The sequence below is a fragment of the Mustela nigripes genome, chromosome 5 (assembly GCF_022355385.1).
Source record: "Mustela nigripes isolate SB6536 chromosome 5, MUSNIG.SB6536, whole genome shotgun sequence".
NCBI lineage: Eukaryota > Metazoa > Chordata > Mammalia > Carnivora > Mustelidae > Mustela > Mustela nigripes.
Genome location: NC_081561.1, coordinates 129,094,720 through 129,118,431, shown reverse-complemented (window position 1 = coordinate 129,118,431; position 23,712 = coordinate 129,094,720). Strand labels below are relative to the sequence as shown.

At 36.4% G+C, this 23,712-nt stretch overlaps 1 protein-coding gene across 3 annotated transcripts in view; it reads left to right on the top strand.

Moving 5' to 3' along the window:
* Window positions 1-23,712, top strand: part of REV3L (REV3 like, DNA directed polymerase zeta catalytic subunit) — a 184,304-nt gene that overhangs the window by 90,790 nt on the left and 69,802 nt on the right. For all 3 annotated transcript variants that reach the window (XM_059401212.1, XM_059401213.1, XM_059401214.1), the window contains exons 11-15: window positions 1,816-2,053; window positions 6,779-6,921; window positions 7,774-11,932; window positions 16,099-17,015; window positions 23,609-23,688. In XM_059401212.1, the coding sequence (XP_059257195.1) occupies window positions 1,816-2,053; window positions 6,779-6,921; window positions 7,774-11,932; window positions 16,099-17,015; window positions 23,609-23,688 (5,537 nt within the window). The remainder of the gene's footprint in view (window positions 1-1,815; window positions 2,054-6,778; window positions 6,922-7,773; window positions 11,933-16,098; window positions 17,016-23,608; window positions 23,689-23,712) is intronic.

The following is a 23,712-nucleotide window of genomic DNA, read 5'->3' as shown; positions in this document are numbered from 1 at the left end:
CTCCCTCTCGCTCTCCCTCTGCCTGCCACTTTCCCATCTTGTACTCACTCTGTCAAGTAAATAAATAAAATCTTTTTAAAAAGAGAGATTTTTGCCAAAATGGCAACAAACCTCTATCTTCATGGTCTTTTTAAAAAAGATTTATTTATTATTTGTTATTGATTTAAGATTTATTATCTGTGAGAGAGAGCATGCTTGGGAGGGAAGGGGCAGAAGGAAAGGAAGAGAGAATCTCAGGCAGATTCCCTGCTGAGTACAGAGCTTGATGTGGAGCTCAGGCTCATGACCCTGAAATCATGAGGTGAGTGAAAACCAAGTGTCAGATGTTGAACCGACTGAGCCACCTAGGCGCATCCCCCCCCTTTTTAAAATAAAATGTTTTATTGATGTATTTCACATACCAGAAAATTTACCTTCTAATTTATATGGTTCAGTGATTTTTTTTTAAAGACTTTTGATTATTTGAGAGAGAGTGAGTACAAATGAGGGGCAGACTCCCCACTGAACAGGGAACCTATCATGGGGCTCGATCCTAGGACCCTGAAACCATGACTTTAGCCAAAGGCAGATGCTTAACCAACTGAGCCACCCAGGCGCCCCAAGTTCAGTGATTTTTATCATGTTCACAGTTATGTAACCATTACCACTATCTGATTCCGGGACATTTTATCACCCTAAAAAGCAACTCCATAACCATTAGTCACTCCTCATTCTTCTCTCCTCTTAGCTCTTAGCAACCACTAATCTATCTATTCTCTTTTTTACTGCATTTACCTATTTGGGTCATTTCATATAAATGGAATCATATAACCTTTTGTTTGTGACTTCTTTCACTTAGCATGTTTTCAAGGTTCATTCAAATTGTAGCATGTATCAGTATTTCATTCACTACTGAATAATATTCCCTCATATGGATATACCATATAGTTCATTTGTCCATTCTTTACATGATGGATACATGAGTTGCCACCTTTTTGGCAATTACAAATGATACTGCTCTGATTATTTATGTATAGGTTTTTGTGTGGACATATATTTTTAGTATCTTGGTTATATACCAGGAGTGGAGTTGCTGTATCATATGGTAACTATTTTTAACATTTCAACAAACCATCAAACTTTTTCCCAAAGCTGCTGTACCATTTTACAGTCTGACCAGCAATGTAGAACTTCCTTCTTCGACTTCCTTGCCAATACTTACTACTTGTCTTGATTTGGCAAGCATAGTGCATATGAAGTGGCATCTCGTTATAGTCATGAAGAAGGGGAAAAAAACGCTGAAAGTTTTTTAAGTAATGTTATTGACTACTTTAAAGCTTTCTTGTGTTTTTCAACCACATGTTTCATTTAACTATCCTGTGCACTAAATAAAATTTAAGTGAGAATAAGGTATTCACATGTATGGTTTTTAAGGCACCTCTTCCTTAGCATTAATTCACATATTTATTATGTATTTTGATTTTGTTTTAAACCCTGGTCATCCTATTTGGTTTAGTGTTCTTCAAGCTTAATTGTGCAGTAAGCTTCGACAGCTTGTTAAAATGCATCTTCCTGGGCCCTAACTCAGAAGTTCTGATTCAAGAGATAGAAGATGGGTTCTGGGGAATCTTCCTTTTAATGAGGATACAAAATCATTCCAGTGCGAAGAGTCCAAAGGTCATCACACTTTGATAAAACAGTTACATTGACAGAAGTCTTTGTATCAGCTGTATTTTTTCAGTATGTGCCAGCATCTGTGATTTTATTGAATGTAATTGACCTTAGTTCAGTTATTTAGAAAAGTTATTTGTTAGTGATGCTTCACTTGTTTTATAGTGGACAGTAGTCCTGATGAGGCTCTGGTACATCTTCTTGCTGGTTTGGAAAATGATGGATATCAGGGGGGAAGAAATAGGATACCATCACCATGTCATTTCTTTGGAATCACTAAAAATCCCCAAAATAGTGATGATGAAGAAAACGAACCACAGATTGAAAAAGAAGAAATGGAGCTTAGTTTGGTGATGTCTCAGAGATGGGACAGCAATATTGAAGAACCTTGTGCCAAAAAGAGGTAACTTTTTAGTTCTTTCAGTTATTTTTTACTATTGTTCATAATATAAATACTTTGTAAACTAGTCTTCTTTTAAATTCCTTTAAAGTAGTGCTTTGTTTTTCATGTGGCATAAACTTCATATTCTAAGCAAAGTAAAATTTTGCTACATTTAAAAAGATTAAACCTAGGTGTTTTTTTCCAGTTTTATTAAAAGATTAAACCTAGGTGGGTTTTTTTTTTCAAGTTTTATTGAGATATAATTGACCTATATCAGTGTATGAGTTGCAGTTGTACAGCATAAATGTTTGACTTAACATATATTATGAAATGATTACCACAAATAAGTTTAGTTAACATTTTTCATTGCATATAGATATAATAAAAAGAAATGAGGACGAAAAAGGCTGCTCCTTGTAATGAGAACTCTCAGGATTCATTCTAACAACTTTCCTCTTTAATCCTACAGGAGTGGTAACTATAGTCGCCAGGTTGTACATTACATCCCTAGTAATTATCTTACAACTGTAAGTTTGTATCTTTTGACCACCTTCCTCCAGTTGCTTCTACCCCCATAAACTTAACTTTTAGAAATTGCATATGTAGTATTAATATCTGTTGATAGTAAGTGGGGCAAAGTAGAAGTGCCTCTTTATCCCTGAACTTGAGGAAAAAGAACACCCTCTGAGAGTTATATGGGTTACAGCAACAGTCACAGAGTCCGCTTGAAGACAAGAAATAGCCTTTAGGTCTGATTAGACTGAAGGAATTAAATATTAAAAATAAGTAAATAAGAGTCTCAGAAACAGACACTGGTATTCTTCATTTCTCAAATTAAATTAATAAGATGGCACTGTGGTTTTCCAAATTAAGTTTCTTGTGAAACTGATTGATTTGACTTATATATGTTCTGTATGTGGAAAAAGATTGGGCCTCTGAGCCTGAAACACTGAATATGCCTCTCCTCCAAACATAGGTAGATAATACCAGAACTTCTGAACTCTTTGTTTGAAATGTTCTCTTGTTATCTGTGTATATAAGCTCCTTCTGTATTTTCGCAATATGCTTCCTCAAAGAATTCCATTTTCATTCTATGGGTGGAGAATCCAAACCTACAAAATATTATTTCATACTTTCCTAGCTTCATGTACTCAGTTCCCTTTCCTGTGACAGTGATAAGTCATTCAAAGACTCAGAGCTTGACCTTTGAAGAACGAATGCTACCTGGTCCAGACAGAACCAGTATTTGATTTCCTGATAGATTTGACCCTTAACAATGTCATAAAATGTCTTTTGTCAATATTTCCTAACTATTAAAAAAATAAAGTGAAGTGAAAGACATAAAATTTTTTGTAGATCTCTATAAATTGTTTTTTCAATTTTTTAATATAAACTTGATCAGTCTTTGCATGGAATAGCCTATTGGGAAATGCCTCAACCACATCAGCCTATAGATGGCTTTGTTCTTGTTTCTCTGTGATTTCTGTAATAAATTCCCCCCTACTTCTGGAAGTTTGCAACTTCAGTGTTGTATTTGACTTGCCCTCTTTTGCCATTCTGTCCTTCCACTCACCTCCCTCCCAAGGTTAATGTCCTAGTTTGGGCCTTCATTATCATTTATCTGGAACACTATGATTCACTTTTTAATTGGTCTCCTCCTTGCCTCTAAGTCCTTCTTTATAATAGGGGTAATAATTACTATTATTAAGTAAACATGGACAACTTCAAAGGGAAGAAGGGAAGCAAAGAATATCAGGAATCTTCATGAGTTCACGCCATGCTCTACTGTCTTTATATCCTTTTAAAATATGGTTATTTAGGGGAATGTTATAATCATATTGGGTCTTGTAAGTCTTACATAGTATCCTTGTAGATAAGGAGAAAACATAAAACATGGCAGTAGTGACCAATTAGGTGGGTTCACAAGAACTTACATGACTTTGCACTTAAAAACAACATAAGTGCTTAAATGCCAAGTATCATGCTAGACTGGATTGAGATTGTCACAAATATTAGAGGTTGGTAATTCACTGGGTGACAGAATATAGTCCAGAAATATCTCAGAACTGAATAGGTGATGCCTAATATAGAGTCATGTGTTTAGGTTTAGTCAGTCAGCTTTATAAATACAGACTAGGTAGACCATCTCTCTGGGCTTAATCATCTATTCTGGGTTTAATTTTTGTTGGAAAGCCATGATTTTACTTTATTAGGAGCACAGTAAGTGTAGTGTTGTATGGTTGCCAAAATAATGAATTTAATTATTAGCTACCAGCTGTACCTAGGGTAACATTTATTATTCTAACAGATTTTAGATTTTATTAATAAAATAGTTGCAGTATTTACTTGATGTATTTAAGTCTTGCTGTAATAAATTGGATTGCTTCTTTCATATTTTAGCAATGTGTTGACTATCTGATTGATATTGTGGCATTTCACTTTTTCTTATTTCCATTTGTTTTTCTCTTTCTTGATTGTTTTATTTTGGTATTATTTCTTTGATTTTACCTTTAGTGTCTCATTAGCATTTTTCTACAGTTTCTTAGTTTCTTAGATGTTTCTTAGCTATTTATATTTTTGAGCCTATATTAAGTAGATACACATTCAAATATATAAAATTCTTAGAGTCACTATCTACTGGTTACCAGTAGTGTCAGCATGTTTAAAATCATAGGCGTGGTTTGTCCCACAATTAATGGATGCCTATATGTTCATTAACTGGACCAATCCTGTGAAAACCATGCCCAAGTCAACCTTGGGAAAACAAACTGAAACATTTCATTAATGTACTTTAGAAAGAGATTGAAAAATAGAAGTATAGTGTCTAGAAAAGGAGTTCTTCAATTGTATTTGGACGTCATATTTTGCTCTGAGTACCATATTTTAAGAATCCTGGGAAAGGAGAGAAAGAAAAGGATCTGTGAACACTGTTACTTTTATTTATTTATTTTTATTTTTTCTAATTTTGTGTTCAGTTAATTAAACATACATTATTGGTTTCCAAGGTAGAAGTCAGTGATTCATTAGTCTTATATAATACCCAGTGCTCATTACATCACATGCTCTCCTTAATGTGCATCACTCTGTTACCCTATCCCCCCATCCCACCTCCCCTCCAGCAACCCTCAGTTTCCAATGATTAAGAGTCTCTTATGGTTTGTCTCCCTCTCTGATTTCATTTTATTTTTTTCTCTCTTCCCCTATGATCCTCTATTTTGTTTTCTTCTTCCACATATGAATGAGATCACATGGTAATTGTCTTTCTCTGATTGACTTATTTCGCTTAGCACAATACCCTTCATCCATGTCTTCCAAATGGCCAGATTTCATCTTTTTGATGGCTTAATATTATTCCTTTTTCTTAGTATTCTTAGTAGTATTCTTTTTTATCCATTCATCTGTCAGTGGACATCTGGACTCTTCCCATGTTTGGCTTTTGTGGGCATGACTGCTGTAAACATTGGGGTGCATGTACCCCTTTGGATCACTACACTTGTATCTTTGGGGTAAATCCCTAGGAGTGCAATTACTGGGTCATAGGGTAGCACCATGTTCAACTTTTTGAGGAGTTTCCATACTGTTTTCCAGAGTGGCTGCACCAGCTTGCATTCCCAACATGTCACTTTTAAAGTACAGTAGAAAGGATAGATAATGTTTGGTCTAATTAGAGAGGAATTACAGGATAAATTATAAATGCCTTCAAATATTTTAAAGTTATCATATGGAAAATAGCAACAATAGGCTTCATATAACAACACAGAACAAAAGCAGAAATAATGAATGGAATTTGGAAAGTACTGTGTAACAGAGGGGAAAAAATCCTAACAATTAATAATGGAAAAGATTAGCTCATGGACAGCAAGCAAGCCCCTTATACTAAGAATGTAAGAGTGGAGATTTTGTCATCTGTTGAAATAAGGTTTTTGCGTTCAGTAGAAAATTGGACTAGATGACCTCTAATAATTCTTTCAGCTCTTAAGACAGTGGTTTTAGGACGAATTTTGATTTGGTAAAGGATTAATGGAGAAACTGTTATATCTATAATTAAGGGACACTTTCATATTTTTGAGACCAGAGAAAGAAAAGCTTAGGTATGGATAGAAAGGGAAGTATCAAGCTAGGACTTGGTGAAAAAATTTAAATCGATAAGAGATGAACCCTGAAGAGATTATCTATCTGGAATTCACTGTCCATCTGAATTCTTTAGTAACCTGCTTTAGAGCCGCTGTTCAGATTGACTCAACACCTCTACTACTTCCTAGCCCCTCTGAACCCTGTTTTCTCTTCCAGCCTGACCGGAGTACCCCCTTGCTTACTTTTGTGTTTGTTTTTTCCAGTTCACAGTGTAGAGATTGTATATTTATGGAGACGTCTTAAAATATGCCGGGATGCTACCTTTTTAGAAGTTATTGGGTTCTCAGCCTAGCTGTTATCCAGATCTAATAATAGGATGAGAGGGAGAATATAAGGAAGAACATGATTAGATATGGTAGTCTAGGATATTGTGGAACTTTGGATACAGGAATGACGGTGTCTTCTAGCTCACATGAAAAGAATTTTAAGTTTATCTGCAGTAACTTTTTATAGAACATAATACCAAAGCAAGATAAATCTGCTTTTTCTTTTTGAGGTTCTAATTTTCAGATCTTTTCAATTTTACTATTACAACATCAGATTAAGCAAATATTTTTAATCTGACATGCTTTTTCTATGATCATACTCCTAATGAATCTTAATATTCTCTAGATCACTGTGTAGAAATACCCATAGAAGCTCAACTGAAGAGGATGATTCATCTTCAGAAGAAGAAATGGAATGGAGTAATAACAGTTTGCTTCTAGCCAATCTTTCTATACCTCAGTTAGATGGAACTGCAGATGAAAACAGTGGTAAGTTATCTAATACTAAGAGCATTTTATGATTTAGCAGCTGAGAATATATTTGCTTTTAAAACTGTAATCACACATACAAAATCGGCTAAGTGTGAAGCTTTGACAATACTACTATGTTTTGTCCTTCTCCAAGATTTTTTCTCTTGCAAGAATGTGGATATATGACTATTTCTTATTTCTAAGAGGATAATATCTGTAAATCACTGATTTAAAACTTTATAGACTTTAATCAGTTTATCATGTTAACATTTAAGTAGTATAAACTGTAAGAAATATATTCAGATGTTAACTAGTTGGAATTTAAATAAAAACTAGAGAAAAAATACTCTCAGCTTATTTGAAGTGATAATACAAAGAAGCATACTGTTTTATGAAAAATTTTCAAGGTGACAGTATTTTTCCCTATTCACCATGAAGGCACTGAATATTAATATAAAATTTCTTTTTTAAATTTAAATTGTAATTTTTTAATTTATTTTTTATTTTTTATTTTTTTGAGAGAGAAAGAGAGACAACATGCTCTGTGTAGAGCCCTTGCAGAGCTTGATCCCAGTACCCTTAGCTCATGACCTGAGCCAAAATCGAGAGTCAGCTGGGACCCCTAATGTAACTTATTTCTGACCAAAAGAAATATGTTTAAAATAATGAATAATAATCAAGTGTAACTGACTGTTGATTATTTAGGTTGAGTTATTATCTTAATGAGAGGAATGACATTTTGTTAAGATAACCATTTTAAGCATGGAAACGTAATTTTCTATAGTTTCTTTCATGATGATAGTATGGAGAAATCTTTTTTAAAAAATTAAAAGCATGAAGGTGAAATAAATTCTTTTTCCCCAATTTCAGACAATCCCTTGAACAACGAAAATTCCAGGACCCACTCTTCTGTGATTGCAACAAGCAAGCTATCAGTAAAACCTTCCATTTTCCACAAAGATGCTGCTACATTAGAACCCCCATCTTCTGCTAAGATTACCTTTCAGTGTAAACACACAAGTGCCCTTTCTTCCCATGTTTTGAATAAGGAAGATTTAATTGAAGAACTTCCACAGCCAAACAACATAGAAAAATGTCTAGATCACTCAGTTGCTTCTTTTACAAATGAAAGTACTTACTCCATGAAATACCCTGGATCTTTGAGCAATTCTGTCCATTCAGAAAACTCTCATAAAGAAAGTAAGAAAGATATCCTCCCAGTATCTTCCTGTGAAAGTAGTATTTTTGATTATGAAGAGGATATTCCATCTGTTACAAGACAGGCACCAAGTAGAAAGTATACAAATATTAGAAAAATTGATAAGGATGCCCCTTTTATACACATGAACCGTCATAGTAGTGAAAGTACATTGGGCAAAAATTCTTTCAACTTTTCTGACCTAAGTCATTCAAAAAATAAGTTATCCTCTGAAGGAAATGAAAAAGGAAACAGCACAGCTCTGAATAATTTATTCCCTTCATCATTAACTGAAAATTGTGACTTGCTCTCATGCTCAGGAGAGAATAGAACTATCGTACATTCTCTTGATAGCATTGCTGATGAAAGTGGGCTAAATAAACTTAAAATTAGATATGAAGAGTTTCAAGAACATAAAACAGAAAAGCCAAGCCTCAGCCAGCAAGCGGCACATTATATGTTTTTTCCCAGTGTTGTTCTTTCTAACTGTCTCAGTAGACCACAGAAACTCTCTCCTGTCACATACAAACTACAACCCAGCAGTAAACAGTCCCGGTTAAAAATGAATAAAAAGAAATTTATAGGTCATCAGGAGACTTCTACCAAAACTAGTGAGACTGTATCTCCAAAAGATACTTGTATACAAAATAATCCTTGTAATCCTGAGAAGAATAATGGATTGGCCAGTGATCTAATTAAAGTCACCCGTGGAGCTTTTGAAAATAAAACACCTGCAGACAGTTTTATAGACTGTCACTTTGGAGATGGAACCTTAGAAACTGAACAGTCCTTTGGATTGTATGGAAATAAATATACACTTAGAGCCAAACGCAAGGTGAATTATGAGACTGAAGATAGTGAGTCAAGTTTTGTAACACACAACTCAAAAATTAGCCTACCTCATCCCATGGAAATTGGTGAAAGTTTAGATGGAACTCTCAAAGCTCGAAAACGAAGAAAAATGTCTAAAAAGCTACCCCCTGTCATCATAAAGTATATTATTATTAATAGATTTAGAGGGAGAAAAAATATGCTTGTGAAGCTAGGAAAAATAGACTCTAAAGAAAAACAAGTTATATTGACAGAGGAAAAAATGGAACTATATAAAAAGCTTGCACCTTTGAAGGATTTTTGGCCAAAAGTTCCTGACTCCCCTGCAACCAAATATCCCATTTATCCACTAACACCAAAGAAAAGTCACAGAAGAAAATCAAAACATAAGTCTGCTAAGAAAAAAACTGGTAAGCAACAAAGGACAAATAGTGAAAATATTAAAAGAACTTTGTCCTTTAGGCGAAAACGGTCACATGCCATCCTGTCACCTCCCTTGCCATCTTACAATGCTGAAACCGAAGACTGTGACTTGAATTATAGTGATGTTATGTCTAAACTAGGTTTTCTTTCTGAGAGAAGCACAAGTCCCATAAATTCTTCTCCCCCTCGCTGCTGGTCTCCCACAGATCCAAGAGCTGAAGAAATGATGGCTGCTGCAGATAAAGAAACAACGCTCTTTAAGGGTCCTAATGCATGTAATAGTAAGACTGTTAATTCTCGTATGGAAAAAAATAGTCGAGCAAGAGCGCAGGTTAAGAAATCAAAAACTAAGCTTGTTAATCCCTCTGTAGTTACTAAGAAAAGGAACAAACGGAATCAGACAAATAAAGTAGGAGATGATGGAAAAAAGAAACAGAGAGCAAAACAGAAACAAAAAACAAATGAGAAAGCTATGCCAAGAAAACATATAACAATTAAAGATGAAAAAATAAAATCTCAGTCTGGTGCTGAAGTTAAGTTTGTGCTGAAACATCAGAATGTGTCTGAGACCTCAAATACTTCTGGAGGCTCTCAGTTACTTTTTAAACAGAAAGATGTGTCACTAATGGGCTCTGCTATAGATCATCCCCTTTCTGCTCCCCTGCCCACTGGAATTCATGCACAACAAAATTTATCTGGCTGCTTTTCTTCTTTTTTAGAAAGCAAGAAGCCTGTAGATTTGCAAACATTTCCCAGCTCACAAGATGATTTGCATTCATCAGTTGTTTGTAGTTCTTTGGGACCTGGAGTCTCAAAAATTAATGTTCAGAGGTCTCATAATCAAAATACTATGTTTACTCTGAAAGAATCAACCTTAATTCAAAAAAATATATTTGATCTTTCCAACCATTTGTCTCAGGTAGCCCAGAATACACAGATATCTTCGGGTATAATGTCTCCAAAGACAGAAGAGAACGCAAATACACAAAAAAGTTATTTGTCATCTATCGGAAAGTTAAATGAATATCGTAATTCTTTAGAATCAAAGCCAGACCAGGCATATGCCCCTAATTTTTTGCATTGCAAAGACAGTCAGCAGCAGATTGTGTGCATGGCAGAACAGTCAAAGCACAGTGAAACTTGTTCTCCAGGAAATGCAGCTTCAGAGGAAAGCCAAATGCCTAATAATTGCTTTGTAACTTCCTTGAGAAGTCCAATCAAACAAATAGCATGGGAGCAAAAACAAAGGGGCTTTATTTTAGATATGTCAAATTTTAAACCTGAAAAGGTAAAACAGAGGTCGTTGTCAGAAGCAATTTCACAAACCAAAGCACTTCCTCAGTGTAAAAGTCAAAATGTGTCAACACCTTCAGCATTTGGTGAAGGCCAGTCTGGACTGGCAGTTCTAAAAGAATTGTTACAGAAAAGACAGCAGAAAGCACAAAATGCAAATATTATGCAAGACCCATTACCTAATAAACATCAACCAAACAAAAATATTTCTGGTTCCCTTGAGCAAAACAAAACAATTAAACGAACACGATCAGTAACGGCTTCAAGAAAACCTCGAACTCCCAGAACTACAAAACCTAAAGAAAAAGTTCCCAAACTTCTTAAAGTAGACTCTCTAAATTTACAAAACTCTGGCCAGTTGGATAACTCTCTATCAGATGACAGTCCCATCTTTTTTTCAGATCAAGGTTTTGAGAGCTGTTACTCACTTGAAGATAGCTTGTCTCCTGAACATAATTATAATTTTGATATTAATACAATAGGTCAAACTGGATTTTGTAGCTTTTATTCTGGAAGTCAGTTTGTCCCAGCTGATCAGAATTTGCCTCAGAAATTCTTAAGTGATGCAGTTCAGGATCTTTTCCCAGGACAAACCATAGAAAAAAATGAGTTTTTAAGTCATGATAATCAGAAGTGTGATGAAGACAAACATCATGCCTCAGACTCAACCTCGTGGATTAGATCTAGCACTCTAAGTCCTGAACTATTTGAGAAATCATCAGTTGATAACAATGAGAATCATCGCCACAACCAGTGGAAAAGTACCTTCCATCCTCTAACAACTCGCTCTAATTCAATAATGGATTCTTTCTGTGTCCAGCCGGCAGAGGACTGTCTAAATGAAAAATCCAGATTGAATAGGAGTTCAGTAAGCAAAGAAGTGTTTCTTAGCCTCTCACAGCCAGGCACTTCAGACTGGATCCAAGGTCATACCAGAAAAGAGATGCAACAGTCTCTTGACTCAGTCAATACCTCTTTTACTACAATACTATCCTCCCCTGATGGTGAACTTCTGGATGCAGCCTCTGAAGATTTAGAATTGTATGTTTCAAGAAACAATGATATATTGACACCAACTCCCGATAGTTCACCAAGGTCTACCAGCTCTCCCTCACAATCTAAAAATGGCAGTTTCACCCCTCGAACTGCTCACATTCTGAAACCACTTATGTCCCCACCAAGTAGGGAAGAAATTATGGCAACTTTGTTGGATCATGACCTTTCAGAAACTATTTACCAGGAACCATTTTGCAGTAATCCTTCTGATGTACCAGAAAAGCCCAGGTAATCAAGAATTATTTTTTCTCCTTGAGTCACTCTGAGTACTTATAATGATTATAGCATTGGTACCTGAATGCTCATGTTCTGGCTATAATATATTGTATTTATAAGTAAATCATTGTAAAAGTGGTTCAGAATTAGGACTTCTGAGAAAATTCACAAACTAGCTGGATGGTTGCACCTTGAGAACTTTAAGCTGATAAGTGTTGGTCTTCAATCTTACTGTTAACACTGTGTCAACATCAAGGATTAGAGATGCAGATGCTCACCATGACATGATGCCAGATTAAGAAGGATGTGATAATACTTAAGCACATTTATCGTTTTAAAAATGGTGTTTGTTTCTAAAATTGTAAATTTTTACAATTTTTGAAAGAACTTAAACATGTTTGGAAGGGAGTATACATGTTTTAAGTACTTTATGTTATATCTCTAAATGAAGATTATTTTAACTTGTTCATATTATATCATTTTCTTTTCATGTTGCCAACATCTTCAATCGTATTGTTACTCCTATTAGTTTGTCCAGTTATTAGGGATACAAGATGGACTTGACTTCTCCTTATCTCTCGTTTTTTAAAAGAAGGCTAATTGAACATAATAATTTTTTTTTTTCATTTTTTTTTATGTTTTTTTATTTTAATTTTTATAAACATATATTTTTATCCCCAGGGGTACAGGTCTGTGAATCACCAGGTTTACACACTTCACAGCACTCACCAAATCACATACCCTCCCCAATGTCCATAATACAATTTTTTTAAAAACCATACAAATAGACTATTTGAAAAGGAAATAATCTCATAATTCTCTGTGGTGTATATGAGAAAATGTTAGCTAATCCTCTGAAAATTCTCCTTCAATAATGAACTTGAATTTCTTAAGGCTGTTGGAAACAAAATCATTGCAAAGGAATTGGTAATATGGGTCAGACTAGTACAAAGATTTGTGAATAGAGAGAATTTGAATCCATGTAAGAGGCTTGTACTCAAAATAGGAATAGCCAAACTAAAATCCATAGAAAATAAATATATTGTAGCCAGATGCTGTGCCAAAATGAACCCTAAAATATTAATATGGTGCCATGATAAAGAATAATTTTAAAATAAAACACCAGTAATATGTAACCCAGTAACATTAAAAAAAAAAATCTTTTCAGAGAGGCAGTAGACAGATGCATACACACACACACATATACACAGCCAATAGCAAAACACAAAGAACACAAAGGCATCAGTATTGGTTTATTTATAAGCCAGTAGTTAAGTAGGTATTCTGTACCTCTTGCATCACCAAGGTAGAGCATAACTGATAGGAACTAAGTTGGGAACATAACTTAACCCAGGCCATTTAAGTGATGATTTTTGTTCCTCCCCCCTCCCCCCGGCCCCCGTGTCTTTTATCCCATTTACCTAACCAGTTACAAGGAGAGGCAGTTCATTTCAGTCAATCAGTCAGAAGCAGAAGAGGCTGGCTAAGACTTTTGCAGCTGACTTAGCTTAGTCTAAAGGATAGAAGAGAGATGAAGAGTCACCTAAAGCAAGAAGCCATACCACGTGTGTACAGTAACCTTCAGCAGCACCGTGTTCTTTACCCCAGTAAAAAAGACACAGTGAATACCAGGATTTTACCCAGCAGATCAGCAATAATCCTGCAGGAGTCTTTTTAAGAAGGGTTTGAGAAAAAGTGATCAGAAGTACAGGTTAAAAGTTTCCTCCCCTAAAGATTAGAAGTGGAAGACAGGACATTTCTTCCCCAGCCTTCCTAATACACAGTTCTGCAGTTTTGTTTTGCTTAGTACCTATGTGTGGTCTTTTAACACAAATGGGACTCTTTTATTTCACTGCCAGAATATATGAACGTCTGTTCCTTAAGCATTAGTTTCCATTATTTGGGGGGCTTTGGCTTTTATCAGTAGTGATTATGGTATATGTTTTTAACTGAACTATTTTTTTCCATCTTGAGCCTTGCATATCTAACTTTTAATTCTCAGGTACCTTACCATGTGTTAGTCATTAACTCTGTTGCTGTTTGTTGTTGTCCAACTTTGAGACTTGTCATGCAGCTGAAATAAAAGGATAGTCATTATTTTTGAAAAACAATTTTTAATATAAAACTTCACTATGGTAAATTTGGGAGGTATAAAAGAATAAAAGTCCCACAGTATTCTCTACCTATTTCTCTACCTATACTCTACGCAGTATTTTAATGTTTTTTGTTGTTGTTGTTGTTTGTTTTTTAAGATTTTTATTTATTTTTGAGAGAGAGAGACAGAGTGAGAGAGAGCATGAGAGGGGAGGTCAGAGGGAGAAGCAGACTCCCCATAGAGCTGGGAGCCCAATGTGTAGGACTCGATCCCAGGACTCTGGGACCATAACCTGAGCCGAAGGCAATTGCTTAACCAATTGAGCCACCCAGGTGCCCTAATGTGGTTTTTTTATTTTAGTTTTTTTAAATGTATAGTTTTTATTTTGTTCTGTTTTATTAAATGTGATCTTACTATATATAGTCACAGTATTGCATACAGATTTTTTTCACCTAATATTATAAACATTTTCCAAATAATAAGTTTCTGGAAAATTCATTTTATTTTTTAAAGATTTTATTTATTTATTTGAAAGAAATCACAAGTAGGCGGAGAGGCAGGCAGAGAGAGAGGAAGGGAAGCAGGCTCCCTGCTGAGCAGAGAGCCCGATGCGGGATTCGATCCCAGGACCCTGAGATCATGACCTGAGCCGAAGGCAGCGGCTTAACCCACTGAGCCACCCAGGCGCCCTGGAAACATCATTTTAATGACTACATGATAATCCTATCATATGTGTATTTTATTGAACAGAAAGTTTGTTCCCTGTTCTGCCACTATAGATAATTATGTGATTATTGTTTTCCTCGTGAAGCACATCTTGTATTTTGGGGTTTTTCCATATAGTCTTAGAAGTAGGATTACTAAAAAATGGAAGACTCTTGAGGTATATTATGACATGAGTTGCAGCAATAACCACACTGTTGACATATTCAAGAGAGCTGAATTTACCATACCTTACCAGTTTTTGTTATTTTTTACTTCATTATGATTTCTGTATCATTAATATTAGAGTTGGCTCTGTCACATAACACATGTACTCATTTTCTTCAGTAGCAATAATCTTTCTTCTGATTCTTCATATAGCAGGGAGGTGGTTACAGAGTTAACTATTAAGGGCCAAAGTCTTTCCACGTAAAGGGGAAAAGCACCTGTGGTAATCCTTCAGCTCCAAATCAGAAAACATGAATCCAGTTCATTGAGTTTTATGTAGAGAATGACCAGGATATTGGGGAAATCATGCCCTAGAAAAAGTAACTGGAAGAACTAAGAACTTACCTTCATATCCAGGAAAGAGATATCATAAGGAAGAAAAAGTAGATTTTCTTGTTGCAAAAGACAGAGATAGTACCAGTGGATATATGTTAGAGAAAGAAGTTTAACTTGATATTTCCAACTATTGAAAAATAAATGAGGCTACCTTTTAATAGTGATTCCCCACATACACATACATTATCAGCATTTATGCTATGTATTCTGTGGCCTCTGCCAACTTAAAGTTCCTAGTGTTAAGCCTTGCCATGTAAAGGGGAGTAAGAATAGGGTAATTTATCTCAATTGTGTGTGATTTTTTTTAATGTTTGAAAGGACTTGGGGGAGTACAAAGATATGTTTGAACTGACTGGTTTTGCTAAACTACTGTAGCTACTAGAGAATGTTTAGAGAGGCTGTAGATAAGATCCAGGGAGACAATCTCTAATGATAAAATTATTCCATTCTTTTTATTCATATGTGGTGACGATGGAGAGTTATTTGAGTAGAGGAAAGGAATATGATCAGTTTGTGCCATCTCCTTGGAGAAAAGGAGGCTTCAAGGGGTACTTAAAAAAAATACCTTCTTTCCTGGTATTGATGATTCCTTTCAAAGGAAATTAATATAGTAGCATATACCTGAGAAGAAAAGCATGCTAAGACTAGAAAGAGTGTACCTGCATTAAATATGTAGTGAGAGGACACAGAAAGGAAAGAAATGGGCATTTCTAAGAATTCAAACGAAACTTCAAAAAAATCTTTAGGATAGGGAGCTAAATATTTTGGTAATCGCTCTTTGAGACAAAACAGGTGTTCTAAAATATGTTGTTTATAGGGAGATCGGTGGACGGCTTCTCATGGTAGAAACTCGACTTCCAAATGATCTGGCTGAGTTTGAGGGAGACTTTTCCTTGGAAGGACTTCGTCTGTGGAAAACGGCTTTCTCGGCAATGACTCAGAATCCAAGACCAGGGTCACCCCTTCGCAATGGCCAGGCAGTGGTCAATAAAGGGTCAAGTAATAGCTATAAAATGGTTGAAGATAAAAAAATTGTGATTATGCCTTGCAAATGTGCCCCGAGTCGACAACTGGTTCAAGCATGGCTTCACGCCAAAGAAGAATATGAACGTTCCAAGAAACTGTCTAAAACTGAGCCAACTGGAGTTGTAAAATCTGCTGAGAACTTCAGCTCTTCAGTTAACCCAGATGACAAACCTGTAGTGCCTCCAAAAATGAGTACAGCTCCACATACACTCCCCACCACAGCACATACCAAGGAAGATGTTGATAACGCCCATATTGCTTTGCAAGCACCAACTATGGGTTGTAGTCGAACTATAAGTGAAAACCAGGCACTGCCACCAGTTGCTTCCACAAATGATGCTGAGAAAGTTGAAGATGATGATGATGATGACTACTATATTAGTTATAGCTCCCCTGATTCTCCAGTAATTCCGCCTTGGCAACAGGCAACATCCCCAGATTCTAAAACTTTAAATGGAGATGAGAGACCCACATCACCAGTAGAGGAACTACATTCCCTGAATATTGAGAGTATCTTAAAACCAGTAAAAGATGGTATACAGAAAAGCCCCTGCAGGGAGCCTCTGGAGCCTCTAGTGATATCTCCAATTAATGTTAGGGCAAGGACTGGAATATGTGACCCACTCTGCCTTCACAGTACACCAATTGTACAGAGAAAACTTCTGGAAAGGCTTCCTGAAGCAAGTAGCCTGAGCCCTTTATCAACAGGTGAGTTTACAAATAACAAGGACTTCAAAGTTCTTTTTCAAAGATGTAGAAATGAAAACATTAGACTATGTAATGAAATTCAGAATTTTTTATGTGATTTTTAAAATATGTTTTTTAAATTTAATTAACATATAGTATATTATTAGTTTCAGAGGTAGAGTTCAGTGACTCATCAGTCTTGCATAATACCCAGTGCTCATTATATCATGTGCCCTCCTTAATGTCCATCACTCCATTACTCCATCCCATCCAGCAATCCTCAGTTTTTCCCATGATTAGAGTCTCTTATGGCTTGTCTCCCTCTCTGATTTCATCTTGTTTTATTTTTCCCTCCCTTCCCCTATGATCCTCTGTTTTGCTTCTTAATTTCTGCATCATGAGTGAGATCATATGGTAATTGTCTTTCTGATTGACTTATTTCACTTAGCATAATACCCTTTAGTTCCATCCCTATCATTGCAAATGGCAAGATTTCTTGTATCATATCTTTATCCATTTATCTGTCAGTGGACATCTGGACTCCTTCTGTAGTGTGGCTATTGTGGGCGTGGCTGCTATAAACATTGGGGTGCAGGTGCTCCTTCAGAATCCCTAGGAGTGCAATTTCTGGGTCATAGGGTAGCTCTATGTTCAGTTTTTTGAGGAACCTCCATACTGTTTTCTAGAATGGCTGCACCAGCTTGCATTCCCACCAAGAGTGTAAAAGGATTCTCCTTTCTCTGCATCCTCGTCAGCATCTGTCATTTCCTGACTGGTTAATTTTAGCCATTCTGACTGGTGTGAGGTGGGATCTCATTGTGGTTTTGATTTGTATTTCCCTGGTGCCAAGTGACATTGAACATTATTTTATGTGTCTATTGACCATTTGTACGTGGTCTTTGGAGAAATGTCTGTATCTTCTGCCCATTCCTTGATTGGAACATTTGTTCTTTGGGTATTAAGTTTGGTAAGTTGTTTATAGATTTCGGATACTAGTCCTTTATGTGATAAGACATTTGCAAATACCTTCTTCCATTCTGTTGGTTATCTTTTGGTTTTGTTGACTGTTTCCTTTGCTGTGCAAAAATTTTTTATCTTGATGAAGACATAGTAGTTCATTTTTGCCTTTGTTTCCCTTGCCTTTGGAGACATGTCTAGCCAAAAGTTGCTGTGGCCAAGGTCACAGAGGTTGCTGCCTGTGTTGTCCTCTAGGATTTTGATGGATTCTTGTCTCACATTTAGGTCTTTCATCCATTTTGAATCTATTTTGGTGTGTGGTATAAGGAAATGGTCCAGTTTCATTCTTCTGCATGTGGCTGTCCAATTTTCCCAAACCATTTGTTGAAGAGATTGTCTTTTTTCCATTAGAAAAACTCCTTACTGTTTTTTTCCATTGGAAAAACTCTTTACTGTTTTGTGGAAGATTAGTTGACCACAGAGTTGAAGTTCCATTTCAGGGTTCTGCATTCTGTTCCATTGATCCATGAGTCTGTTTTTATGCCAGTACCATATTGTCTTGATGATTACAGCTTTGTAATAGAGCTTGAAATCAGGAATTTTGATGCTACCAGCTTTTTTTCTTTCTCAACATCATTCTGGGTATTTGGGGTCTTTTCTGGTTCCATACAAATTTTAGGATTATTTGTCCCATTTTGGGGGGGGGGGGCTGATGGTATTTTGATAGGGGTTTCATTGAATGTATGGATTGCTTTACATAGCATAGACATTTCAACAATATTTGTTTTTCCAGTCCATGAGCGTGGAACATTTTTCCATTTCTTTGGATCCCTCCATTTCTTTCATGAGTGTTTTGTTTTTGTTTTTTTTTTAAATAAACATAGAAATATTTTTATCCCCAGCGGTACAGGTCTGTGAATCGCCAGGTTTACACACTTCACAGCACTCACCATAGCACATACCCACCCCAATGTCTATACCCTACTCCCCTTCTTCCAACCCCCTCCCCCCAGCAGCCCTCAGTTTGTTTTGTGAGATTAAGAGTCACTTACGGTTTGTCTCCCTCCCAATCCCATCTTGTTTCATTTATTCTTCTCCTACCCCCTTAACCCCCCCCCCCATGTTGCATCTCCACTTCCTCATATCAGGGAGATCATATGATAGTTGTCTTTCTCCGATGACTTATTTCACTAAGCATGATACTCTCTAGTTCCATCCACGTCATCGCAAATGGCAAGATTTCATTTCTTTTGATGGCTGCATAGTATTCCATTGTGTATATATACCACGTCTTCTTTATCCATTCATCTGTTGATGGACATCTTCTAGGTTCTTTCCATAGTTTGGCTATTGTAGACATTGCTGCTATAAACATTCGGGTGCGCATGCCTCTTCGGATCACTACGTTTGTATCTTTAGGGTAAATTGCTAGGTCATAAGGTAGTTCTATTTTCAACATTTTGAGGAACCTCCACTCCACTTCCAGAGTGGTTGCACCAGCCTGCATTCCCACCAACATTGTAGGAGGGTTCCCCTTTCTCCACATCCTCACCAGCATCTGTCATTTCCTGATTTCATGAGTGTTTCTGTAGTTTTCTGAGTACAGATCCTTTGCCTCTTTGGTTCGATTTATTTCTACATATCTTACGGTTTGGGATGCAATTGCAAATGGGATCAACTCCTCAGTTTCTCTCTCTCCTGTATTGTTAGTGTATAGAAGTGCAACTGCTTTCTGTGCATTGATTTCTGTGCATTGCTGAATTCTGTATGAATTCTAGCAATTTTGGGGTGGAGTCTTTTGGGTTTTACACAGAGAGTGTCATATCATCTGCAAAGAGTAAGAGTTTGATTTCTTCTTTACAGATTCAGAGGCCTTTAGTTCTTTTTGTTTGCTGATTGCTGAGGCTAGGGCTCTACTACTGTGTTGAACAGTCGTGATAGTGGACATCCTTGTCATGTTCCTGACCTTAGGGGGAAGCTCTCAGTTTTTTCCCCCATCGAGAATGATAATTTGCTCTGGACTTTTCATATATGGCTTTTATGATATTGAGATATTTTATCCCTACACTGTGAAAAGTTTTAATCAAGAAAGTTTTAATCAAGAAAAAGATGCTTTTTCTGCATCTACTGAATATGGTTCTTGTTCTTTCTTTTATTAATGTAATGTATTACATTGATTTACAAATGTTAAACCATCCTTGCAGCCCAGGAGTAAGTCCCACTTGGTTGTGGTGAATAATCCTTTTAATGTACTGTTGGATCCTACTGGCTAGTATCTTGGTGAGAATTTTTGCATCCATGTTAATCAGGAATATTGGTCTGTAGTTCTTTTTGGTGGGGTCTTTGTCTAGTTTGGGGATCAAGGTAATGCTGGCCTCATAGAAAGAGTGTGGAAGTTTTCCTTCTTTTTCTATTTTCTTAAATAGCTTCAGAAGAATAGGTATGAATTCTTCAAATGTTTGTTAGGATTCCCCTGGGAAGCCATCTGGTCCTGGACCCTTGTTTGCTGGGAGATATTTGATTACTGCTTCAATTTCTTTGCTGGTTATGGGTCTGTTCAGGTTTTCTGTTTCTTTCTACTTCTGTTTTGGTAGTTCATATGTATCTAGGGATGCATCTATTTCTTCCAGATTGCCTAATTTATTGACATGTAGTTGCTCATAATATGTTCTTATCATTGTTTGTATTTATTTGGTGTTAGTTGTGATCTCTCTTCTTTCATTCATGATTTTATTAATTTGGATCCTTTCTCTTCTTTTTGATAAGTCTGGCCAGGGGTTTATCAATCTTAACTAATTCTTTCAAAGAACCAGCTCCTAGTTTCATTGATTTGTTCTACTGGTCTTTTGGTTTTTATTTCATTGATTTCTGCTCTGATCTTTATAAATTCTCTTCTCCTGCTGGATTTAGGCTTTACTTGCTGTTCTTTCCCCTGCTCCTTTGTGTAGGGTTAGGTTGTATACTTGCGACCTTTCTTGTTTCTTGAGAAAGGCTTGTATTGCTATATATTTTCTTCTTAGGACGACCTTTGCTGCATCCCAAAGGTTTTGAAGAGTTGTTTTCATTTTTATTTGTTTCCATGAATGTTTAAAAATTCTTTAATTTCCTGGTTGACCCATTCATTCTTAAGTAGTATGCTTTTCTTTTTTTTTTTTTAAGATTTTATTTATTTATTTGTCAGAGAGAGAGAGCGAGCGAAAGCGAGCACAGGCAGACAGAGTGGAAAGCAGAGTCAGAGGGAGAAGCAGGCTCCCTGCGGAGCAAGGAGCCCAATGTGGGACTTGATCCCAGGACGCTGGGATCATAACCTGAGCCGAAGGCAGCTGCCTAACCAACTGAGCCACCCAGGCGTCCCAGTAGTATGCTTTTTAACCTCCATGTATTTGTGTTCTTTCCAAATTTCCTCTTGTGATTGGGTTCAAGTTTCAAAGCACTGAACTCTGAAAATATATAGGGAATGTTCCCAATCTTTTGGTACCAGTTTAGACCTGAAAATCAGAGCTTTTTAAATGAAATTTTAACTCCACTAATGAGAAGTTATTTATTATTATTTTATCATGTCCTATAAAGTCATCAGTTATCACATGGAAACTTTATCTTTCTGCCGTGAAATCTATTTATAGATGCTTCCATCCTATGTTCTTTTGCTTGTTGGGTGAAATACAGGAGCCCTCTTAGAAACCTTCCTTTTTCTCAACTTGATTTTTCCCACTGGCTTTAACATATACCCAACTCTCTCCCACACTTTAAGATATAAAGAAAACCAAAAACCTGCCTTGACCTTATACCTGCAGCTTCTACTTTTTTTGCTGCATCTATTTCTTCCAGATTGCCTAATTTATTGACATGTAGTTGCTCATAATATGTTCATAATATGTTCTTATCATTGTTTCAAAGCCAGATTTCTTAAAAGATTTCTAGAATTTGACAACTCCCATTTCCGTATCTCCTACTCATTTCTTAGCCCACTCAATATTCAATTCTGCCCCCATCATTCCACTAGTATGGCTCTTGTAAAGATTTTCAAAAAGTTTCATGTAGCTAAAGCCAGTATATGTTTTCTTGGTGTTCCTGTCATGTGCCCTCTTTAAACAGCCATTGTTCTATCGACCATACCTTCCTTCTTGGAGTTTTCAGTCCCCTTGGCTTTTCTCCTACTCCTATGTGTCTGCCTACTTGCTTTCCTTTGACGCTTTACTCAGTATTTTCTCCCTAAATAGTGAGCTCCTACCCACAGGATTACTACAGATAACTTACAGATTTAAATTTCAAGTTCCAAACTCTCTTAACCTCCAATCTAGCTGTCTATTTGGCATTTCTCTTTGAATGCTCAAAAGCATCACAAGGTCAGTATTTTTCTTCTGCTGCTGCTTCTGCTTCTGCTGCTGCTGCTGCTGCTGCTGCTGCTTCTGCTGCTCTTCTGTTGCTTCTGCTGCTGCTTCTGCTGCTGCTGCTGCTGCTCCTGCTTCTACTTCTGCTCCTGCTGCTGCTGCTGCTGCTTCTGCTTCTGCTGCTTCTTCTGCTTCTGCTTCTCCTTCTTCTTCTTTTTCTTTTTCTTTTCAAGATGAGGGAGAGGGGAAAGGAGGAAAGAGATCCTAAACAGACTCCACACCCAGCACAGAACCCAATGCGGGGCTTGATCCCTTAACCCTGAGACCAAAACCTGAGCCAAAATCAAGGCAGACACTCAACTGACTGAACCAGTCTGGCACCCCATAATGTCAATGTTTATAAAACTCAATTTATGATCTCACAGTATACATTTGCCACCAGTCATCCAGTGTACTCATACACACAAACATACATGCCCACACATAAAAGCCCTTGTGGGGTTTTTTTGTTTTTTTGTTGTTGTTGTTGTTTTCCCTTACTTAAGTGAATAGTACAGCCATCTCTCTGTCACTGAATTACACAACTCAGAAACAGGGGATTTATTTGTAACACCCACCTGATTCCCTTTTCCCCCATCTTCTCTAGTCTGTTACCAGCCAAGTCCTGTCACTTTTTTGTTTCCCAAATTACCCAAATCTTTCCATTGTTTTCTCTGCCTCTACCACCACAACCTTAGGCCAAGCTGTCATCATCTCACCTGGATGTCTGTCCTAGCCTTCTTTCCACCCACAGTAATTTCCACTTCTTTAGCTTGGTAATCAGGAAAAATTCTTACTCAGTTCCTAGTTAATTACTACTCTTTCTTCTGATTTTAGCACAAAAAAGCCTTCCTAATCTCCCTAATAAAAATCCCAGCTATATTCCCCTTTGTCATACTTACCCCAGTTACAATTTTATTTTGCTGAATGCATTTGTTGAGTATCATTCTCACTCTAGACCCTGTGAGGGAAGAGACTCTATTTTTTCCTCATCATAAATAATTGATGAATATATAAATAAATGAATTAAATGATTGCCTAGGATATGACTGAGATATAAAACTCAATAATTAAGATAATGTTTTTATTTAAAAATACAGAATTTTAAAGTTAGTTTAGTGGGGATCAGAAGTTTGAATTAGTTTTATTTTTAAATTATGAAGTCTTTGGGGGGAATTAATAGGACAATAGAACAATACAAATGGTCCTCAGGAGTTTGGAATAACAAAAATTAAAGGTAATTTTGACGTACAGTTTTGATGTTAAATATGACATTTCTTTCTACAGAACCCAAAACCCAGAAATTGAGTCATAAGAAAGAAAGTAATACTGATACTCTTGGAAGAGTACTCTTAACACCAGCGAAGGTAACTATGCTAAACATACTTATT